This window comes from Megalobrama amblycephala, linkage group LG23, assembly GCF_018812025.1.
Source record: "Megalobrama amblycephala isolate DHTTF-2021 linkage group LG23, ASM1881202v1, whole genome shotgun sequence".
Classification (NCBI taxonomy): domain Eukaryota; kingdom Metazoa; phylum Chordata; class Actinopteri; order Cypriniformes; family Xenocyprididae; genus Megalobrama; species Megalobrama amblycephala.
The window spans coordinates 10,587,382-10,608,436 of NC_063066.1; the positions used below are offsets into that span (position 1 = coordinate 10,587,382).

The following is a 21,055-nucleotide window of genomic DNA, read 5'->3' on the forward strand; positions in this document are numbered from 1 at the left end:
GCACTGCTATGAGAAAAAGCCAGAAATCCCAATAATATGTTCATAATGTCTTTATTTCATTGAATAAATTAGATGTCCCGGCCCCTCCCCACAAATAAAACAAAGAATGTGCAAGTACCCAGCTGCAAAGTACCAGGATCATTACAAAAACTGAATGGAAAGAAAGACAGGACACGACAATAAACAGTAAACAGATGGGGTGGTGATCACAGAACACCAGAAATCTGTACAATGGCCATCTGAATTTCTGTTCCTCTGATTCAGTCTCCTGCAATGAGGTCCTCCCAGAAACATCATCTATTGGCATTGAAAAAAGTGATTTCAGCCGAGCTCCCTTTCCAAAGCAGAAATGAGAAAAAAATAAACCCAACAGAAAGCTCAGACACAGACAGGAGCTTTTAAACATGGCAGAGGATGTGAAGTGATTTAGACTGAGATTTGAGAGTGGATCACTGGAGGACATTGAGCCACAGCCAATATCATTCACAGAACATCACTACTTAGAGTTTTCAACACTCTCAGAAAAAAAAGTGCAAAAATTGTACCAGCTTGTTACTGGGGCAGCGCCAAAAGGACATTTTTGTACCTTATTTACCCCTAAAAGGTTCACTGCAGTACCTTAAAGATGCATATTACTACTCTAAGGTACTAATATGCACCTTTTAGGGGTAGATAAGATACAAATTTGCCTCTTTAAAGGCACTATACCAGTGACAAGCTGTTGTGCCCCTAAGGAAACTATTTTTGCACATTTATGTCTAAATGCAAAGGAAGGCAGGACACAGAGTTGGTCAGAAACTGATTACAACTCTTTTTCCGAGTTGCAAGACTCACAAAAAAACATTTCCTTTGAGATTCTATTAAGGAAATATTACTAATGCACAGGGGCAACATGTCACACACATTACATGGAGAAGCAGCTTTGGTGGTTTGTGTTACAATAATATTTTAGCATTGGTGTGATGATTAACGCTGATATAACAGAAGAGACTTCCTCTTCACACACTGTTCAACAAAACCAGACTGACTGGTGCAAGGATTAAAATCCAGCAGAATTTCAGCCGGCACTCACAAATAAGTTCAACAGAATCCCAATATGTACTATGAGTTCAAGAGAGACAAACATATGCCAGTTTGTCACTACATGGAAATATAAAGTGTAAATGTAACATGAAACAACACCAACAAAGGACACAAAGACTGTAAACGTACACAAAGTTATCCCAGTCTGGGTTAGTATAACACACAGCATACATATAAATAGAAGGACCACGTTTGAATCTTCATTACAGGACATGACAGAACAATAAAAGACCCAGTGAGCACATCAGTTAAAACGTTAATGTCTCTGTAGCACAACAGGATCCAGAGCAGATCTGTAAAAGAATAAGACCTCGAAAGAATAAAAGTATCAGCCCCAGAGTCTAGATCGAATAAAGATACCACATCCGACGCTCGTTGCCATTACTGAAGATGAATAAGGATTATGGGTGTGGGTGTGCAATCACAACAGACTGATGTGGAGTCTGTGTTTCTAAAGCATAACAGATGCATCTGTGGAGGACATCCAAATGCCCAAAGCTGAGACTGGAAAACATAAATAACATGTGCACACCACAACGGACAATGTCGGCTGATTCATCGTGATTCAGATAGAACTGTGAGTAAAGATCATAGTCCAGACTTCTCCTCCGCTCTGAAAGGTAGTCGATTGTCTAAGCCACCTTGTAGGAACACTTCTTTGTGAAGGTCATTTTCGAAGGAGAAAAGGAAGCGGGAGACAGGAGGGGAAAAATGTGCTCTGGGCTCCGAGGGAGCGTTTAAACTGGCAGCAGCAGTCAATACAATCTCCATTACATGGCTTTCTTTTAGTGTAACAAAGTCATTCTTATAAGTGCCCACGAGTCACTTTCACTCACATTCAGGCAAATATGGTTGGGAATATCGGATTTGGCATTACAGCACTCTGATCCAGAGGTTAAAACGAGAGAAAGTGGGATTATGGATGCTACAGTCAAAAAGATGAGGTTTGTAAGGGTTAAAGTGTAGTAATTAATACTCCCAGAGCCAGGGAGCAGATATAAACTGACACCTATTCCTCTGAAGCAGGAACAGAAGAACAGCGTAACGTAACCAATGGGAAATGTCTGTGCAAAACAGAACTATCCAACAGTGCCAAACTTTCATCACGGAGGCAGTTAGCCATCTTTGTGTATGGTGGCTCATATATCTCCCAGAAAAAAAACCCAGCCACAAACACACCTCAAGTGTCTTTTTGGCTTGACACCTCATTCTGCAGTCCTCTTCCTCAGTCTTCATCGCCTCCCATCAGGAACCCCATTATGAAGTCATTGGCTTTCTGACGATCATGTGGTGTCTGTTTGCCAGCAAGGTTGGGAGGCGGTCGAATGAGGAGGCTTGCGAAGAGAGTAGCTAGACAAGAGGTACAAGAAAGATTCAACCCAAATGTTTTCTATTTGCAGCCAATAGAAAGACTGTTTCACACGGGACATGGCAAATTGTGGAATCGCCACATGGCTGTTGCTTTCTCTCATAGTGAAAGTGTTTTGAGCAGTGGCGGTGCTCACGACGCGGTCTCAGGGCGAACGTTGCTATATTTACAATCGACAAGGTAACATTTGTATTTTCTAAAAACCATATAAATAAAACATATTGGAAATGTTGTGTTTGTGTTATTGCTTTATTTATTATTTCATGGGAATATGACTAGCATAGTTTTCATGTCTGACACAGTTAGCTTTTTACCTGGCAAACCAACTTGTGTGCTCACGTTTTTTTGTTTTTAAATTTATATCTCTGTATGAGATTTTTGATTGGTCATACAACTCTGGGAATTCCACTACATTTAAAACGATCTTCTCCATCATATTTTCAATATTCTGATATGAGCTCAATGAAATGTTCCATGATTAGTTGTTAATAAATCTGTTCAATAATTGGTTGACATTGCTGCCGCTGCTGCTTGCAAAAAGTTAAAACACAAAGAGCCATGCTTGTGGAAGAGGCATTTTGAAAGCATTTTGCCACTTTCCGTATGTCTCCCATTGCATCACATTCCCGTGTGAAAGGACCGTAAGTCAGACTCACCTAGGAGATTGGCGTTCAGGTTGTTGTCAATAGAGTGTTTGAGTAATTCTCTCAAGAAGGCCATCAGGTAGCGGAACACATTGCGATGGGCTCGTGGGAGCTGAGATATTAGCTGTTTTTTGGAGGAAAACAGACAATTAATTCTTAAAATTTGTTTATTTCTAGGCTTACAATACATTTTGAATCTTAAACTTTTCAATGTGGTCTCAGACTTTTGGAATCCACTGTATTTTGGATGCTTTTCATAAGAGCATTTTAGATACAATTCCATGACCAATGTAAAAAATAATTTTGATAATCTGAACGATCATGTGTATTATGTATAAATATGGTTAGATGGTTGGTTTGGTTATATATATATATATAAAAATAAACACCGCCCTACACTACTGTTTAAAAGTGTTTTTAATGTTTTTGAAAAAATACAGTAAAAATATTAAATATAAAATATTATTACAATTTAAAATAACTGTTTTCTATTTTAATATATATTTTAAAATGTAATTTTTTTTACTGACCCCAAACTTGTGAATGGCAGTGTATATATAGACCCATTCAGAGTTTTTTTTTCATGGGGATTTATATCCTCATGAGTTTATAACATTATAATAAATTTGCACATTATTATACTAACAGTTTTATAAAATAAACGCAATTTAAAAGTTTACTTTTTGATTTTCGCATCTTTTGTTGATTATTATAAATAATGCAATTGAACTGCACAGTTTAGATCCTGTTGTTAAAGGGATAGTTCACCCAAAAATGAAAATTTGATGTTTATCTGCTTACCCCCAGCGCATCCAAGATGTAGGTGACTTTGTTTCTTCAGTAGAACACAAATGATGATTTTTAACTCCAACCGCTGCGGTCTGTCAGTCAAATAATGCTAGTGGATGGGAACTTCTACAATAAGAGTAAATAAAACTTGCTTAGACAAGTCCAAATTAAACCCTGTGGCTCGTGACGACACATTGATGTCCTAAGACAAGAAACGATCGGTTTGTGTGAGAAACCGAACAGTATTTATATCATTTTTTACCTCTAATACACCACTATGTCCAACGGCATTCATCACTCGATTCGTTTGGTCTGATCGCGCTCTGACAGCAGCAGTGATGTCTCGCGCATATACTTCAATGAGCGCGAGACATCACTGCCGTTGTCAGAGCGCGATCAGACCAAACGAATCGAGTGATGAATGCCGTTGGACATAGTGGTGTATTAAAGGTAAAAAATGATATAAATACTGTTCGGTTTCTTTCAATGTGTCGTCACGAGCCGCAGGGTTTAATTTGGATTTGTCTGTCTTGTTTTATTTACTCTCATAGTCCAAGTTCCCGCTGACTTGCATTATACCACTGACAGATGGCAGCGGTTGCAGTTAAAAATCATCATTTGTGTTCTACTGAAGAAACAAAGACACCTACATCTTGGATACGTTGGGGGTAAGCAGATAAACATCAAATTTTCATTTTTGGGTGAACTATCCCTTTAATTTTTAGAAATAATGTTTTTGAATGTACTAAGTTGGAAGGTTCTGTCTAATTTACAGCAATAGCTGAGAGACAAATCCTTTCATACAAGTAAAATGGACACTGTAACTGAAATATACCCAAATGAATTGGAATCAAATCACATTGAACACAGAATCAGATCGAACTCTTGTGAATACGAACTGAATCAAGAATATGTATAGATACCAAGCCCTACCACAAACAGCATATGAAATACACTGTCATGACACTACCAATATAATATGTACCTGTTTGCAGAGGCGGCTGTCATGAGAGCAATCAAGACAGCGCTGATAGAGTTCATAACACAGCACAGGTTCAGGAAGAGCTTCCAAGAAGATCAATAGTGCTTCAGCAACTGAGTGATTACAGCCAGCTGACCAGCAGTCAAGGAGAACCACAGTGAACAGTGAGAATGCACATTTTAGCCAAAGGAAGAGAAAATATGGCAGTGAGAAAAAGGAAAAGACAGGGAGAGAAAAAAAAAAAAAAAAAAAAAAAAGAGAACACGGCGTCTCTAGGGATGTCTCAAGCACTATTACAGTAGGACAGAGGGAACATTCTCAGTCACTCAGTAGCATAGGGAAGAATTGTGTGGGAGAGTCCAGCCAGTCAGAGCATTTTTAAAGGGAGCCACTCGGTCACATTCACTGAAGTGACAGGCATTAGCATTTCTATGCTAAGGAACTCTGAGAGGTTTGTCAAGACCAGGGGTTTTCAAAGTCAAAGACAGTGGGCCTCTCTTCTAACACAACATACATGATGACATCCCCATTTTTTTGGTAACACTTTACAATAAGATTTCAATAATTAATGTTAGTTAACTACTTTAGTTAACTACAACTTCTATAGCATTTATAATTTTAGTTAATGTTAATTGCAACCTTTACACATACATTATTAAAATCAAAAGTTGTATTTTTTAAAATTAGTTAATGCACTGTAAACTAACATGAACAAACAATGAACTGTATTGTGCTTTTAATAACTCATCATCAAGCAAGTCCCACACTTTCTTCTCATTAATTCATGTTTTGTTGCTGCTATATCATGTTTAAGCATTCCTGCGCTGATATATATATAGAAAATATATAGAAAAATCTCTATCGATTGATTTCGTCATATCGCTCAGCCCTACTCCGCGCCTCCCCTGACATGCTCTCATGCCCCTTGGGGAGGCATGCCCCACACTTTGAAAACCCCTGGTCCAGACTATCAGTGTAATCCATCTGCTGGGAAAATCTCTTGCCCTTTCTATATAGAAACATATTTCTAATTTTGGTGGGAAAGGATACGGATGGATTCAGGAATGCTGGTGTCCAAGCAGTCAATAATACTTTGTAGTTCATCTTGCAGGCCAGGGGTCTGGAAAAGGTCCTCCTGTAATAAAGAAAAAGAAAATAATTTAATTAGTAATTTGAGATGTTATGGTCAATCATTAGTACATTCATATTTTATTTTGTTTACCTGCTGGCAGGCCTTGGTGTAGAGGTGATTAACAAGCAACCAGACCTCTTTGGGAATCTTCAGAGGTTTATCCTCTGTTCCAGAACTGTCCAACAAGGAATACATCCGGGATTTCTCCTGATAAAATTGAGAATTGTCTTAAAAGCTATATTTAATCCGGTATTAAATTTAAGAAGAGAGCCATAAAATATCTTGTAGTACTTTACACAAAGTACACTTTGGTGTCCCATTACATTTTTTTAATGCAATAGATGCTATGCTTTTTTTTTGTTGTAAACTACTATATATTTCTGATAAACATTTATGTAACAATTAACACAGTATGAAAAGCTGTTTTAAACACAAAGATCTGTATGCCCCTAAAATGATGATTTTGGTCTGCCGAAACAGTTATAATTATATATTTAAAAGATATATTACGATTTTTCATCAAAAGAACTACAACAAAAACATTTCTTAAAATTCTCACAGCAAAGTAGTAACATCATTTGTAATAAAACAAACAAATTTTAAGATACTATAATTTCATGAAATGCGTAATATAGCTGTTTGTGAATGGAAAAAATCTGCAAAGTTTCAAAGATCAAAGCATGATAAAGTGGAGTTATTGTTTCCCAAAAGAAAGAACCGATTCTGAACTGCCTGAAACAAGTAGTCAGTAATTCCAGTCTTACTTCCTGAATTAGCATAATGCCAGCCTATGGTCTTCATTGGCTGCTAGGGCTGTTAAATTAAAATAAAAATGTAGAATATTCGTCGAATTAAAAAAAAAAAAAAAAAAAAAAAAAACTATTCTGATTTCAGAATAGTGCTTGCTAGTGCCCCCTTTGTGGACAAAATGCACCCTCGATGCAAACTTTTGTCGAGCCAGCAAGCCCATGAGCTCTGCAGCAGACATCTAGCAGACAGTCAATGTGGCATTATGTCAGGAAAGTGTGGATTTGGAGGAAGATAACAAGAGGTGGCAGGGGTGGCCAATCCTGTTCCTGGAGATGTACCTACCAGCAAAGTTCAGATCCTAACATACCTGTCCTGTAATTATCAAGTGCTCCTGAAAATCTTAATGAGCTGCTTCAGTTATGTTTGAGCAGGGTTGGAGCTGAACTTTGCAGGAAGACAGATCTCCAGGAACAGGACTGGGCACCCCTGGCTTATGGATGGAACAGAGCCTAAACAGGGCCTAAAACAAACGCCATCGTTACCGTTTATCAAGCGCTGAGGAAGCCTCTGGAGCTGAAATTCAGATATGGTAATGAGCGTTTGGTTTCTAACATGCGCTGGAAGCGGTAGACCAATCACAGACTGGGCCATCTGACCAATCAGAGCACAGTAGGGTCTCAGAAAGGATGGGTTTAAAGAGACCGAATCTTTTATCAAACCGTTTCAGACACTATAAGAAAACAGGTGATGCTGCAATTTATATTATGAGAAAATTTGTGGGTTTTTTGTGCTTGGATGCATGTAAATCTATTGTATGAGGCTTCCAAAACAAAATTTGTAACTTTTAAAATCATTATAGGGGCACTGTATAACAGGTACGTGATCTTTGAAAAAGGGCCACAAATAACATTCCTCTCTCTCATACACACACAGAAACATGTTACATGGAGAACAGTGACAGCCCCAAGACCGTTAAACGATATAAGGGGACTCATGCAATTAGTAGGAATGCAACTCATGCTGAGCCACAGAGGCAAGATCAGAATCAAAAACAACTCTGAAGAACAGTTGACTTCAAAATTACAAACACGGATTTGTGAGGCTGGTTTCACCATGCTGTGAGCTGCTTCCTCTCTCTACTAATCTAATATCACAGTGAGCTGGGTGGGGAAAGGATGGGAGGGGCAGGGTACAAGCTGAGAGATTCAAGCCTCAGTGGTTTTCATTAGCCTGAACCAGCAGAGTGACTGCAGCAAGCTGACCTGAGTGAACAGGCAAGCACTTTGAGAAACTGAAACACTAGGACAAACATATAAAAACAGGACAAAGTCATCCTCAATCATACATGTAGGCCCGATAATAGCAGCTGTCCTATTGCATGATTTGCAGTCTTTTTCTGTGCATGAAGAGGGACTTTACCTTTTCCATGCAGCTATCCTCTCCCTGAGCATCATGCAGACCCAGAATGATTGGTCGGAAAGGAGTAGTCAGAGCAGAAAGGAGTAAAGGAGGGAGGAGAGATGAGACAATAGAGAAACATTGCGTAATCAGTGAGAAGACAAGAGACGGTATTGCATAATTACAAATAAGCAGCTTTCAGCTTCCAATGGGGATCAGTGAACAACAGAGAGATAGAAACAGAAAATTACTAAATATGATTGACTATTCTCTAAATGAAAAACGAAATATATTTTAAGAATAAAGTGGAGAATGGAACAGTGATGAACAACATAGAGAGTTTGCATGATGACCGAGTGTTACTGAACAAGCTGTATCTTATCAAAACATTCTCTTTGTACATGACTTCCTCATTGTAGCCTCAACGCAGAATTGTGTCAAACCTGAAAGTCTTCCCTTATGTAAAATCTGGGGGAAAAATTACTTGTCACAGTCTGTCATTACCCTCCACGGCCAAGAAACTGGAAAGACGACTTTTGTTTTGTAATGGCAGCCACTTATCTTTACTTAGCCATGTATCCTGTGATAATAATATATCTAACCAACTGCAGCTGTGGCCTGTGCCTCACCAGATCGATGAGTTTGGTGACGGGGATCTCACGGATGGGCTTCTTCATACGGCACAGAGTCTCCAGAGATGTGCCAAAACAGCTGGGCAGATAGTTTCCAGAGACAGTGATGAAGTAGTCTTTCCCCCGGTCCAGATGAAGCACCAGGATGTCCTCGATTTTATCCTCACCAGAGTTTAGCAGTGTTACCGAATCTTTACTGACATACACCTCCAGGAAGATCTCCATTGTCTCATCTTGTAAAAAAAAAAAAAATGTTTGAGACAGTCTGGAAGATAGGTGCAGTCTGCACATAAATCAACAAATTCAGATGACACATATTTGTGTCTTCTCAACCTGATATGAGCAGTTGACATAACATTTCACCTTCTTCACAGAAAATGGCCTTTCATTTCTTCTCTTATATTTTCATCATTTGGCAAAATGATCAATTCAAATTGCTTAAATTAGTGATGAACTGAATTTATTTTTTGTCCAAAACTAAATGTAAAGTTTTAAAATACACTGACAAAGTCAAATAAACACCGACATAGTCGAAGCGTGTCACTAGAGAAGAGTGTAATTTTTTCCCTCCAAAACTATTTTAGCCAAATATTTCCCAGTAAATTCTGTGGTCCTTTGAAATGAACAATGTGGATACAAATTAGCTATATTTATCATCAAAATGGGTTCTATTTAAAAAATAAAAATAAATGTCTGTCATGAAATTACATACTGCCAAACTATAAAGTCTAATTATATCTTGCTAATCAGGAAGTAAAGCAAAACGTTATCAAACATTAAAAAAAACATATAATTCTTTTTTATGACAAAAATACAGGGTTAAAATGCCATTATGAGATACTCACTAGGGTCTAGTACGCCTTCATTGGGCTCAGCACGTAGCCAGGTTTTACAGTATTGAGAGTCATTGAGTTTGGGAATGAAGGCAAAGGTGCAAGCAACCTGTCCATCATTAGTGATAAGAAAGCTCTCACGCTGCAGCTGACGGAACTTCACATTCTCAAAGGAGAACTATGGAATTAAGAACAGGGATAACATGAAAATGTATTTGAATGATAGTGCATGAGGCTGTAAACACAAATGTTTTTACAGTCACTTTTGATCAATCTGCATGCATCAAAATGCATCCTTTCAAAAATCTATAATAATCAGACCCCAACTTTTGCAATGGTATAGGTATTTAACTACCCTTAGTGTGCTCCAGGTGATGCTGATCAGTTTATTTTTATAGTCTTTTCTATTTTAAAGACACTGCCCCAGTGCATTCAGTCTAAAAGCAATTATGGCACATGTGATTAGCTCATAATCCACTCACAGTGCAGAGAAGTGCTAAGATTGTGCAAACATTATCGACACTCCACTGATATACAGTGGGATCTCAGAAAGAACGGAGGCAGGCAAGAGGATCGATGCAGAGTGAGTTTGTCAGAGGATAAACTGAGCTGTCTGTCTCCCTGTCATTACTCACCTCCCGTCGGGTTAGGGACAAAGAGGGCAGAAAGTCATTTTCCATCCTGTCCATGTCCCGCACGATCTCTTCAAACACCTTCTTGTAGCGCTGCTCAATCACCATCTTTACCTGCAGCACACACATAAAATCAATGTGATGTTCTCAACTCCTTCATTGGAGCATGATGAAAGGAGTTAATCTCACCCCTATACTGAAGAGAGAGCTGACGGGTTTGTGGTCACTGGTCTTTAGCTCCATGTGACTGCGGTAGTGAAGTTGCTTTACGCTGCTCCCCCTCCAGAGGATACGGTCGCACCAGGCAGGGACTCGACACTTCCCACTATCAAAGCACCCCAGAGGACAAAACCAAATCATGATGTGTCAACTTCATTTTTTTTTTACTTTAACAGCATTTTAACAGCAAGTGATCTTCAAGCAATGATGTATAAAGGAAGAGGTCCTGATGTCCAAAGACTTTACCTTGAGTCCCATCGATCTGATTTAGCATCATATTTGTAAGTTGGGATGAAATTAATCTCCCCTTCCATGAAATCAGTGAAGGCACATTTAGTCTTTCTCTGAATGTTCAGCTGGCAACGTGAAACAGAAGATGCAATTAAGTGTGCTTTCAGAGCAAAAATGGAAGTCTATATTTGGCTACCACTTAAAGAACTGCCATATACACACAGGAAAAAGAAAAGAGGAAGCAACAAAGAATAACATAAAACCAGCTGGGGTAAAAATACAGTGGGGTGCATAAGTAAAAAAAGAACAATGAAAATACTTTTGTGTTTTTTAATTAAACATATTAAATAATATTAATAACGTAATGTGATTGAAAAGTTCTGGATTTAAAAATGAACCTCAATTTCAGAATTGTATACAAGTAATTTATATACATATAAACATTACATATTTATAATTTAAATATGTATATAAATTACATGTTTAAAATGCTTTTTCTATTCAGAACTTTCCACTCAAATTGTTATGCTAATAATATTATTTATCATTGTCTGCCACTTTATTAGGTACACCTTGCTAGTACTGGGTTGGACTTTTTTCATTCAGAACTGCCTTAATTCTTTGGGGCATAGATTCAACAAGGTGCATTCCTCAGAAATTTTGGTCCATATTAACATAATAGCATCACGCAGTTGATGCAGATTTGTCAGCTGTCATGTTCAAGATAGCAGTTTGGGATGAACTGAACTTTGTGACATGGCATGTTATCCTGCTTGAAGTAGCCATTAAAGTCACTTAAATCACCTTTGTTTCCCAATGTGATGCTCAGTTTGAACTTCAGCATAATATCTTGACTATGTCTACATGCATAAAAGCATTGAGTTGCTGCCATGTGATTGGCTGATTAGATATTTGCGTTAACAAGCAGTTGAATGAGCGTACCTAATAAAGTGGCTGGCGAGTATATATATATATATATATATATATATATATATATATAAGGATAAAATATTATAATAAGGAGGCATCGTCCCCAGGTCTCACCTGATCATACTCCTGAAGCTTCCGTAATTCATTCCCAGCAATAAGTTTTTTTACCTCCCCGGTATCATGCAAACATAGCCTGTAGTTAAGATCTCCAAGCCAAATCACCACACTTAGGGGAGAAATCATAAGCATTTAAATATAGGTACAATATTAGCTTAAAAATATAGTTATCTAATCATGGAATATCAGTTTCAAAAAAAGGCCACACTGGATGACTGAACGTCAGTGACACTCACTCATGTTTGACTATACTGAGAGGGGGGTAATCCAGCAGGTGGAAACTCATGCGGGCACAGATGTCTTTGTAGTCCTGGTTCCGCCGCTCAAAGTCCTCCACATGAGCCGCCAAATGAGAGTTTACGAAGCAGAAGCTGGTATTGTGAAACACAAAACGCACAGCCACTCCTCCTTTATTCCCCTATAGTAATGGAGGAATAAAGGCAGGTTAATCTTATCAGTTTACCTACACTGATTTACTGATAAAAGGAAAATATCATTGTGGTAATCAATACCACTCTAAGATTACACCATATCTAATACAAATACAACAAAAGATATACATTTTATGCTAAAAGATAGGCTAAAAAGACTTCCTGTTTTAACAAACCACTTCCTATTTCAACAAATGCAAACATACCATTTTATTCATGAGACCAGTTCCCACAGACTCAGAAGCCACCTCTCTAATGTGATCCATGTGCTCCTTGCTGACATACACCACCAACATCATTCCCACTAGGCGAATGATACGGACCTGAAGACAGACACCATACACAGCTTCACGAAAAGTCCGCACAAAATGAAAGCATGCAGCACAAATGCTACTTTCAGGGTGCCACAGAAATGAAAAGACTGTTCTTTGCATTTTAAATGTCAAATAGCAAAAATCAGCTGTTGTTCACTCACACATGTGTATCTGGCTTTAGGGTGGAGGCTTCTCTCTACTGCATTAACCCATAACTGTTCCTTGGATGAGTCCATATAGAGAAATGCCTCTGTGCTCAGGTCCAGCTCCTGAAATCTGACAAATAACGGAATAAATCAGACAAAGCACTATGATCTTAATCAATCAAACCTATTATTGGACAATGTATAATGTACAATGATCTATTAAGGTTAGTCACAAAACTTCAAATATAATGACTGTTTTCAAACAATTTCCCAAACATTTCCCCATTTGCATGTTACACTTGCGTTTCCTGATCTAACAATGTTTCAGATTCATTATTTTATAGCGAGGGGCTCTTGTTCTGCCACTCACCCCAGTGCGTAGACATCTGGAGGGTCTGGGTCACTGCACAGCCAGGGCTCAAGACTGCTGTCAGGGGACTGACCGTTCACATTCCAAGTGCCTATGAAGAACCTGTAAAATACAGTGTACTCTCCTTAAACACTTGCAATCAGCTAAAACAAAATCACTTACATTACGTTTCCAGGCATGTGACACTCACCGGAAGTTCTTAATGTCCACATATTCTTTCTCTTTCTTGCTGAGGCGATACTTAAGCAGGCCTTCCCTTGACCCCGAGTGGCTGCTCATCATGGCCTGTCTCATGGTGTAGTTTGACGGGCTGTCAGACCAGGAAACGGAGCGGTCTACAGACTGAAATCTGCCACGAAAAAACAACACTGTGTTCAACAAAACTGAAAATGTACAGGTTTCTGCATTTAAAACCAGTAGCACTCACTCATTTCTGACAGGTGTGGCATTCAGTGCAGATGGTGGCCTTTCTTTAGTAGTCAGGCCTGCCGTGTGGTTAGTCGATGGTGTGTATGTGCCTTTCCGAGGGGGCAGAGGGGGCACTGGTGGTGGCGGCGGCTCTCGTTGTGCAACTATACGGTTTTGTTTGTTCTTCTTCTCTTCCACTTTCATAGAATGGTTAAAATTTTCTTCAAAACCAAAATCTGTTGCAAGTGAGAGGACGGGGTCTATAAGCACAGAGAGGAACAGAGCAGAAGGATTGTAAGTGACAGAACGTTCACGGTCTTTGGTGTATCTGGCCATGTAACCCAATTAGGAAATCATTATGTTCTGGCATTTTTTATTCCATACCTGTATTTGAGGGCTTTGCTAAAGTACTTTTCATGATGTTGTTTGAGGTGGATTTGGAGGTTCCTCTTTGAGGTGGAACAGGAATGCAGTCTTTGACTGGAATAGGTACAACAGGCTCCATCTTCCTGGGCAGTGAACTCCTCTTCTCAGCTAAAGGTGGACCATTTAACAGTGATGTTTCATGTATTTATGAATTAGTGCTTTAAATAAAATTGAGAATGGCTTTCAAAACATTTTTAGCAATGGTAATTTGATACAAGCTGAAAAAGGTTCAAACAAATTAGAGAAATCATGCAGCAGGTGGTCTAACGTTTGACACGATTGTGGCTGTAACAATGCAAACTAAAATAAACCAACACCAAAGAATTAAATCTGTCAAACTTTCTGCCTGACATTGAGGTCAAATTCTTCCAGGAAGCATTCCTTACTGACAAACCTATAAAACTGGGTGTTGGTTACCCTGGTAAATAAATGATTAGAGTAGTTAATAAATAAGATATGTGGCTTGATGTTTGATGTGGCTTGGATGCATCCTGCGCAGGGGAAATGAGGTATATCACCTTGCTGTTGGGCCTTCGTCACATGCTGTAAGAAAGCCTGAGTGTGTACGTCATCCTGCAGCTCCAGCAGAAGCTCTGGCATTTGCTCGCCTCGAAGACGAATCCGTATCGTCGCTGTTGAGGAACAGAGTCACATTCTCACATCCAAACATCACAGCTATACATTTTATTCACTATCAAAAGCATTTTTCTTAAGTGAATCCTTATTTATTTATTAATTAGGGCAGTATGCATTAAGAAATAAAAATCAGTGCATATAATCTACTGCAATTTCATACAATTTATAAAAAGAAAATTAAATGGATAAAAGTAGCAAAAAGCTGCTTATCCTGAATGTTGCTACAATAAGCTGCTTATGGCCAGATAGATATGATTCAACCAAAAATTATATGACAATTATTTGAAAAATGATGCACTAAAATTGTATCCTATCCCTCTCTTGGCAAAATGGCCAAGGAGAAGAAAATGTGAACTAAGAATCATATAAAACAAATAAATAATTTAAAAGCTGGCTAATTAAAAAAAAAAAAAACTTACCGTTAATCGAGAGGTCAATGAGAAGTGCTTCTTCAGCCTCTAAAAGGGAAAATTAAAGAAAATCAGAGAGAGGTACAGCACATCAGACAGGTTTTCAGGGGACTGTACCAGGAAATATAAAACATAGCCTGCTGTCTATGGTGACAAATGTTTTTCAAATATTTGATCAGGGGAGAGAGATTTTCTTATGCAACCACAGTGATAATTTTCTAAGCCTCACTTTCAGAGACCAAAGGTGAGTTTGCACAGGGAGAAAACAATTTTAGTGAGAAGAGAGCAAATGTATTTACACTGTCACAAAGCCCTTCTGTAAACTATAAATAGTCATTAGAAACTTACCTCGAACTATCTGAAAATGGTTATTGATGGGGATGGACAGCTGGGGCACAGGGCTTAACACAATTGCTTCAGGGTTTGCCAAAATATCCAACCTAACAACAAGAGACTCATTCATGAAAAGTCATACAAGAGCACATAACCCATCTCATAAGATTTCCTTTAGGAATTCCACTTATTGTTCCAGGATATTTAACATAGTCGGCTCATATATTTCATTTTTGAAAGAAACAAACTCAAAACAGGGTGATAACACCTTTTCTGTTCAGTTAGTTAGTTTATTTATATAGCACAATAAAATAAGTCGCTGGCCATTGTGCTGTACAAACATTATAAAAAAATAAACAATATAAAAAACACCAATCAAAACAATAAAATAACATACAAAGACATACTAAATACAGAGAAAACAAGCTCAGAACGACTCACATAGTATAAGCCTTCTCTAAAAGTTTTAAGTTTTACTTTCTCTCTAAAGTAATTCTGTACAGATTAACAGATTAAGTTTAGCATACAGCACAGTTGTTTGTGGTCAGTAAGATTTCTTTTTTTAAAGAAATATTTTTTTAAAGGATGCATTAAATTGATCAAAAGTGACAGTAAAAACATAATGTTACAAAAGATTTCCACTTCAAATAAATGCTGTTCTTGTGAAATTCTGAAATAAACTGTATTACAGTTTCCACAAGAACATTAACATTGACAATGTTGTCAACATTGATAATAATAAAGTAATGAAATGTTTCTTGAGCAGCAAATCAGCATATTAAAATGATTTCTGAAAGATTTTGAGACACTGAAGACTAGAGTAATTACGCTGAAAATTCAGCTTTGCCGTTACATTTCAAAATATAGAAAACAGTTTTTTAAATTTCAATAATATTACACAATATTTATGTTTGTTGTTGTTAAATAAATGCAGCCTTGGCGAGAAAAAGAGAATTCTGTCAAAAACATGAAAAATTTTACTGACCTCAAACTTTTAAACTCTCATTTTCCACTATGGTGCACCATAATCTCATCAAAAATATAGCTTCAGAATACAGAGGGTGGAGGGAAGCTTATAGAAATGCAGCAGGCTAAATGCATATCGGAGGGCTAATTGCAGACTATATTTCACTCTCTGACAATAACAGTGCCAACTCCAGGGCATCAGGTTCCTCTCAACATGGTCTTACCTCCCATTTCACTCCATGGGAAATTCAATTACAGTGGATTATTGGAAAAACCTTCAGATTTCCCTGCCTGAGTGTGCCATGCAAACACATGGAGGCAAGACTAGAACCCCTCTGTGCTGCCAGTGAGCCCCCTCTCTCTCAGTCTCAGAAAATGATAATTGCTGTAATGGATGTTGTTGCCAGGAAACACAGCACTCGTGAACAAGGGAAATTTGGCCTAGACTTACTAAGCAATCCCACATTCAATCAATACAAATAATAGCCCAATGTAGTGATGATGGTTATACTCTGCTCATGCCAAAAATATCTCCTTCTTTTCTGAGGTTAAACCATGGCACTCGTTGATGCATTAAAGTTCAATTGACAATGTAGCTCAAAAATCCAGGCAGGCTAAATGAAACATACTTTAATATACTTTTATTATTTGCCCTCCACAATTATTGGCACCCTTAGTAAATATGAGCAAAGGCGGCTGTGAAAATAAATCTGAATTGTTTATCCTTTTGATCTTTCATTCAAAAAAATTCACAAAATTCTAACCTTTCATCAAAGTAAAACATTTGAAAGTGGGGGGAAACTCACATTATGAAATACATTTTTTTCTCCAATACATGTTGGCCACAATTATTGGCACCCCTAGAAATTCTTATGAGTAAAATATCTCTGAAGTATATTCCCACGCATATTTACATTTTTTAGCACACCAGGGTGACTAGGAGCAGGAAATTGTCCAGCCATGACTTCCTTGTCGACAGGAGTACAAATATGTGTAAACAAACACAAAGGTCAAATTTACTTAATCATTCATCACAATGAGAAAAACCAAAGAATGTAGTTCTGATGTGCAGCAAAAGATTGTTGAGCTTCACAAAATAGAAAATGGCTATAAGACAAAAACTAACACATTGAAAATCCCCATTTCCACCATCAGGGCAATAATTAAGAAGTTAATACTGAAGGATCTGGAGAGGAATGGTCTCTGATCTCTTGTCAGGTGTTCTCCAAACTCATCAGGCATTTTAGAAGAAGACTCAGAGCTGTTATCTTGGGAAAAGGACGTTGCAATAATTGGGTGCCAATAATTGTGGCCAACGTGAACTAGAGAAAAACATTTATTTCATAATGAGCTCCCCCCCCCATTTTCAATTGTTTTACTTAAATGAAAGGTTATAATTTTGTGAAATTTTTTTTAATGAAAGATCAAAATGATAAACAATGCAGATTTATTTTCACAGCCACCTTTGCTCATATTTACTAAGGGTACCAATAATAGTGGAGGGCACTTTATCTGCCATCATCTACTCACGATCTTGGCATTCTAAAACTGTAGGATTTCATCTTTAAAACACAATTTAAGATATTTTAGATTTTTGAGTCCATTCCACCAAAACTCTTAAAAATTTTCATATAGAGATCGTAAAATAAAGCCATATTAATAGAGCAGTTAATTATTCTAAAGAGACACAATCACTTTCTAAGATTAATAGATTTATTCACATATAAACACTGATCAATGCACAGACATAGAGCTCATTAAATATGGTAAATGGGAGCTCAAACGTGCTTGCTTGACAAGCGAGAACCAATGAGGAATGTTCTTGCATGTTACAAAAGTACGATTGAGCGGTCATTGACCATATTTGATGTGCTCTATGCATGTGTGTTGATCAATGTTTATATGTGAATAAAAGGCAAAATTATCTATCAATTATCTATCAAACTATCAATAGTATTGCATGTTCTTATTGTAAGGATCCTTTTCATTACAAAGGGATTCAACAAATAACATTTGTGACCTTTTTTTACCCAGTCAGTTCCCGAGCTTTGAGTAAAGCTGAGTGTGTACACTTTTAATGCAGTTAAAGAGTCTGTGTGCTCATGTGAGGCTTATTAGGCTCTAGGACACTGAGGTGGAATGCAGCATAATGGGCAGCATGCTGGCATCCACCACCACTGCTCTAACACACACAACGAAAGCCACACTGACTAAACACCATCTCACTGAACAATCTTTCACGGAGTATTCTCACATCTATAGTAACCGGCAGTTCAAATAAAATGGATAATTTTCACTTTTCTGGGGTTCTTACTTCTATGGTGAATGATAGACTGCAGCAAAAATTATTTTTGCATTCGCATTTGCTCCAATAGCAAAATAAAGAACCATGATGATAGTGTTTCCATGTCTTTGCAAAAGAGGAAAAAATACAGAATTTAAATATGACAGTCATTTACAGCCATTGGCTGCCATTCATGGCATTCATGACAGCCATTGTAACAGAAACTGTTCAGTATTTTAAGTATTAAAATACTATTTTTATTTATTTAGTTATCTTTGTTACTTAATGGCAAGGTAATATCACAAAATATAGTGCATTACATTACATTTTTCTTTAAATGAAAAAACAAAAACAAAAAGAACTTACATAATAATATAATAACTGTGGGAATGCTTCGTCACAGTAAGTAAAAATGGTCAATAATCATGAATTTTGCCATGTCTTGTTAAAAAACAAATAGCAGCCTGTTAAAAGCCAGCTGCATTCTCAAGATAGAGATGCTGGATAGATAACTAGCAATTACACTTTCTGCGTTGGTGGGTTTGGTTGCTAATGTCAAAAAGGCTAAAAACGACCACACAATCATCAGTAATAACACAGACAGCCAGCAGCAATGAACCACCTGACAGAATGAGCAGTTCAGTCCAACAGAGATTGAACGGCTGTTCAACTTTCTGAGGCTTTAACATTTTCTTTTGCAACTAATCCAGTTTAACACATAAAAGCCAAGTTTAGTATAACAGCAAAGCCCTGTTAATAAAGTGGAATGGAAAACTGAGGTCGAAGTCTACTCACTTGAACTGTCCAGAACACTCTAACAGGGACAGGAGTCTTGGTTCTTTCTGTCCGCCTCTGAGCTCGTGTCCTCTAACCGTCTGAAAAAATCACTGTCAAGGGTTCAATTGAATAGCAAGAGGCAGAGAAAAAGGGTGGAAAAGCGTGACGCCTCATGGCTCTCTCTCCCTCCCTCCCAAAATCAAAGAACTTGTAGGACTTTATACAACTTCATTTGTTAAGTAATAAAACAATAAGGGAAATCCCGAACACATTTCCAAGATGCATAAAAACAATCAAAAGCGGTATTCTCTTTATAGCCTTCAGCTTCAACGTGTCACACCTTACAGACATCATATCAAGTTACATGACAATGTCACATTATGCTGTTCAAGTTATTCAAAGGAATGTAAGAACAGGGGCAGAGTATGTTTGGATAAACAACACGCTTACTACGAGACACTTCTGTCTACAAGCACAGAGAAAACAGCAACAAAAATGACAGCATTTGTATTCTGTTGAGCCTCTTTATTACACTGACAAAACGAAAATAAATGTTATTTTTACCATTACAGCTAGGCTAACAAGACATGGCTAAATGACTTCTAAAGAGACTGCTATTGCTCTTAACAAAATGAAAATGAACAACTGAGCTCCCAAATAAAGGATACGGCCAAACATTGGCTGTCTGGAATCCCGAATGAATGCTCCATCGTGAATGTAACAGTTAGTTAAGTGTGTTACATTAAAGCCGTCAAGCGGCTAGCTAACAGGCTAAACTCAGCGCGAGTGTTTTCTCATGTCAGGCTCCGCCCCTCACCGCTCGCGCAGCGCTGGCCTTCCGGGGTAACCGCGACACAGACCGCTCGCTCAGGGAAGAATTTACCCTGTAACAACTGGTTTACCACAAACACTGTTGAATCAATGTTCACTCGCTCCTTCAAAATGAAGAAACGTAGACGAGAAATAAAAGAGTGCGAATTAGCTTAAGAGCCGGTGAGGAGTCATTGAACTCCGTCGCAAGCTCCGGAGAAAACACCAATCGAATAACGTTACAAGTGTATCAAATTTTGGCTGAAACAGAGTTACGGTTGATAACGGCTGCGTTGTCGCGTTAATAAACCAATAACATCTCAAGTGATGTTCGGGTTTACGTTGACCAAAATATGTAGTAAGACATCACCGGTCATGAATGAGTTTCGAGGTCATCATCGCCGCGCTCTCCCGGCCGCAGCAACATCACTGGGTGTGTTATGCGCTGTTCAGGGACGTCAAAGATACGCAACTTTTTCGCATGTTCACTGCATTGTTTAAATATTTGCAGAGCCTTCGTCAAACGCCCTCATTTTAATCGGAGGGTTGCTTCATTAATCGTAAATCTCAAATAGCCTGTTAAACGGATATAAGGGCTGTTGCCTGCCCTTTTGGTTGCATAATGTTTTCTTTAGAAGGAGAAACAATGTGTTGCAAGTGTATTATTATTTCAACACAACCAGGGGCGCGTTTCCCGAAGCGAACTATGGTCGCAAGTTCCGTCGTTACCATTAGAGTTCAATGGGACTTACGACCATGGTTCACCAACGATGCTTTCGGGAAACGCACCCCAGGTTTTAGATAACTTAAATTCAAAGCAAATTCCCCTGGTTGACTGTGTTTGATAAGTACGCTAATATATTTTATTTTTAATGTGCACTTTCCTTGTGCCCTTAAACTCTCTAATTATCTAAATAGAAGGGATTAAACATGAAACCTGTTCAACCTATTATTAGTTGTTATGAAAGCCACATATATTTTTAATCTTTAGATCATTATGATA

General features: G+C 38.0%; 1 protein-coding gene across 3 annotated transcripts; it reads right to left on the reverse strand.

The window, feature by feature from the left end:
• Window positions 1-35: 35 nt before the first annotated feature.
• ocrl (OCRL inositol polyphosphate-5-phosphatase) lies at window positions 36-20,615 on the reverse strand. Of its 3 annotated transcripts, XM_048175605.1 has the most exons (25): window positions 20,423-20,615; window positions 19,911-20,135; window positions 19,261-19,340; window positions 15,231-15,322; window positions 14,892-14,930; window positions 14,355-14,468; window positions 13,795-13,944; window positions 13,430-13,670; window positions 13,193-13,351; window positions 13,003-13,104; window positions 12,648-12,762; window positions 12,379-12,495; window positions 11,978-12,159; window positions 11,739-11,850; window positions 10,710-10,819; window positions 10,434-10,569; window positions 10,248-10,358; window positions 9,625-9,790; window positions 8,777-9,012; window positions 8,169-8,192; window positions 6,090-6,206; window positions 5,918-6,002; window positions 4,871-4,998; window positions 3,109-3,220; window positions 36-2,433 (listed from the first exon to the last, which is right to left on the reverse strand). In XM_048175605.1, exons 2-25 carry the CDS (start codon window positions 19,950-19,952, stop codon window positions 2,309-2,311), a joined length of 2,895 nt encoding a protein of 964 aa, XP_048031562.1. In that variant the 5' UTR covers window positions 19,953-20,135; window positions 20,423-20,615; the 3' UTR covers window positions 36-2,308. The 3 variants fall into 3 exon arrangements, with proteins under 3 accessions (XP_048031562.1, XP_048031561.1, XP_048031563.1); XM_048175604.1 differs by having other exon boundaries at window positions 19,911-20,615; XM_048175606.1 differs by lacking the exon at window positions 8,169-8,192 and having other exon boundaries at window positions 19,911-20,614.
• Between the last annotated feature and the right edge of the window lie 440 nt (window positions 20,616-21,055).

Excerpts from the sequence above, each read along its gene's own strand:
- ocrl (XM_048175605.1), bottom strand. The coding sequence starts at position 19,952 with ATGGAGCATTCATTCGGGATTCCAGACAGCCAATGTTTGGCC. Across the intron at positions 19,341-19,910 it reads CAGACAGCCAATGTTTGGCC|ACGGTTAGAGGACACGAGCT; the intron begins GTATCCTTTATT and ends TGATTTTTTCAG. Across the intron at positions 6,003-6,089 it reads ACACCAAGGCCTGCCAGCAG|GAGGACCTTTTCCAGACCCC; the intron begins GTAAACAAAATA and ends TCTTTATTACAG.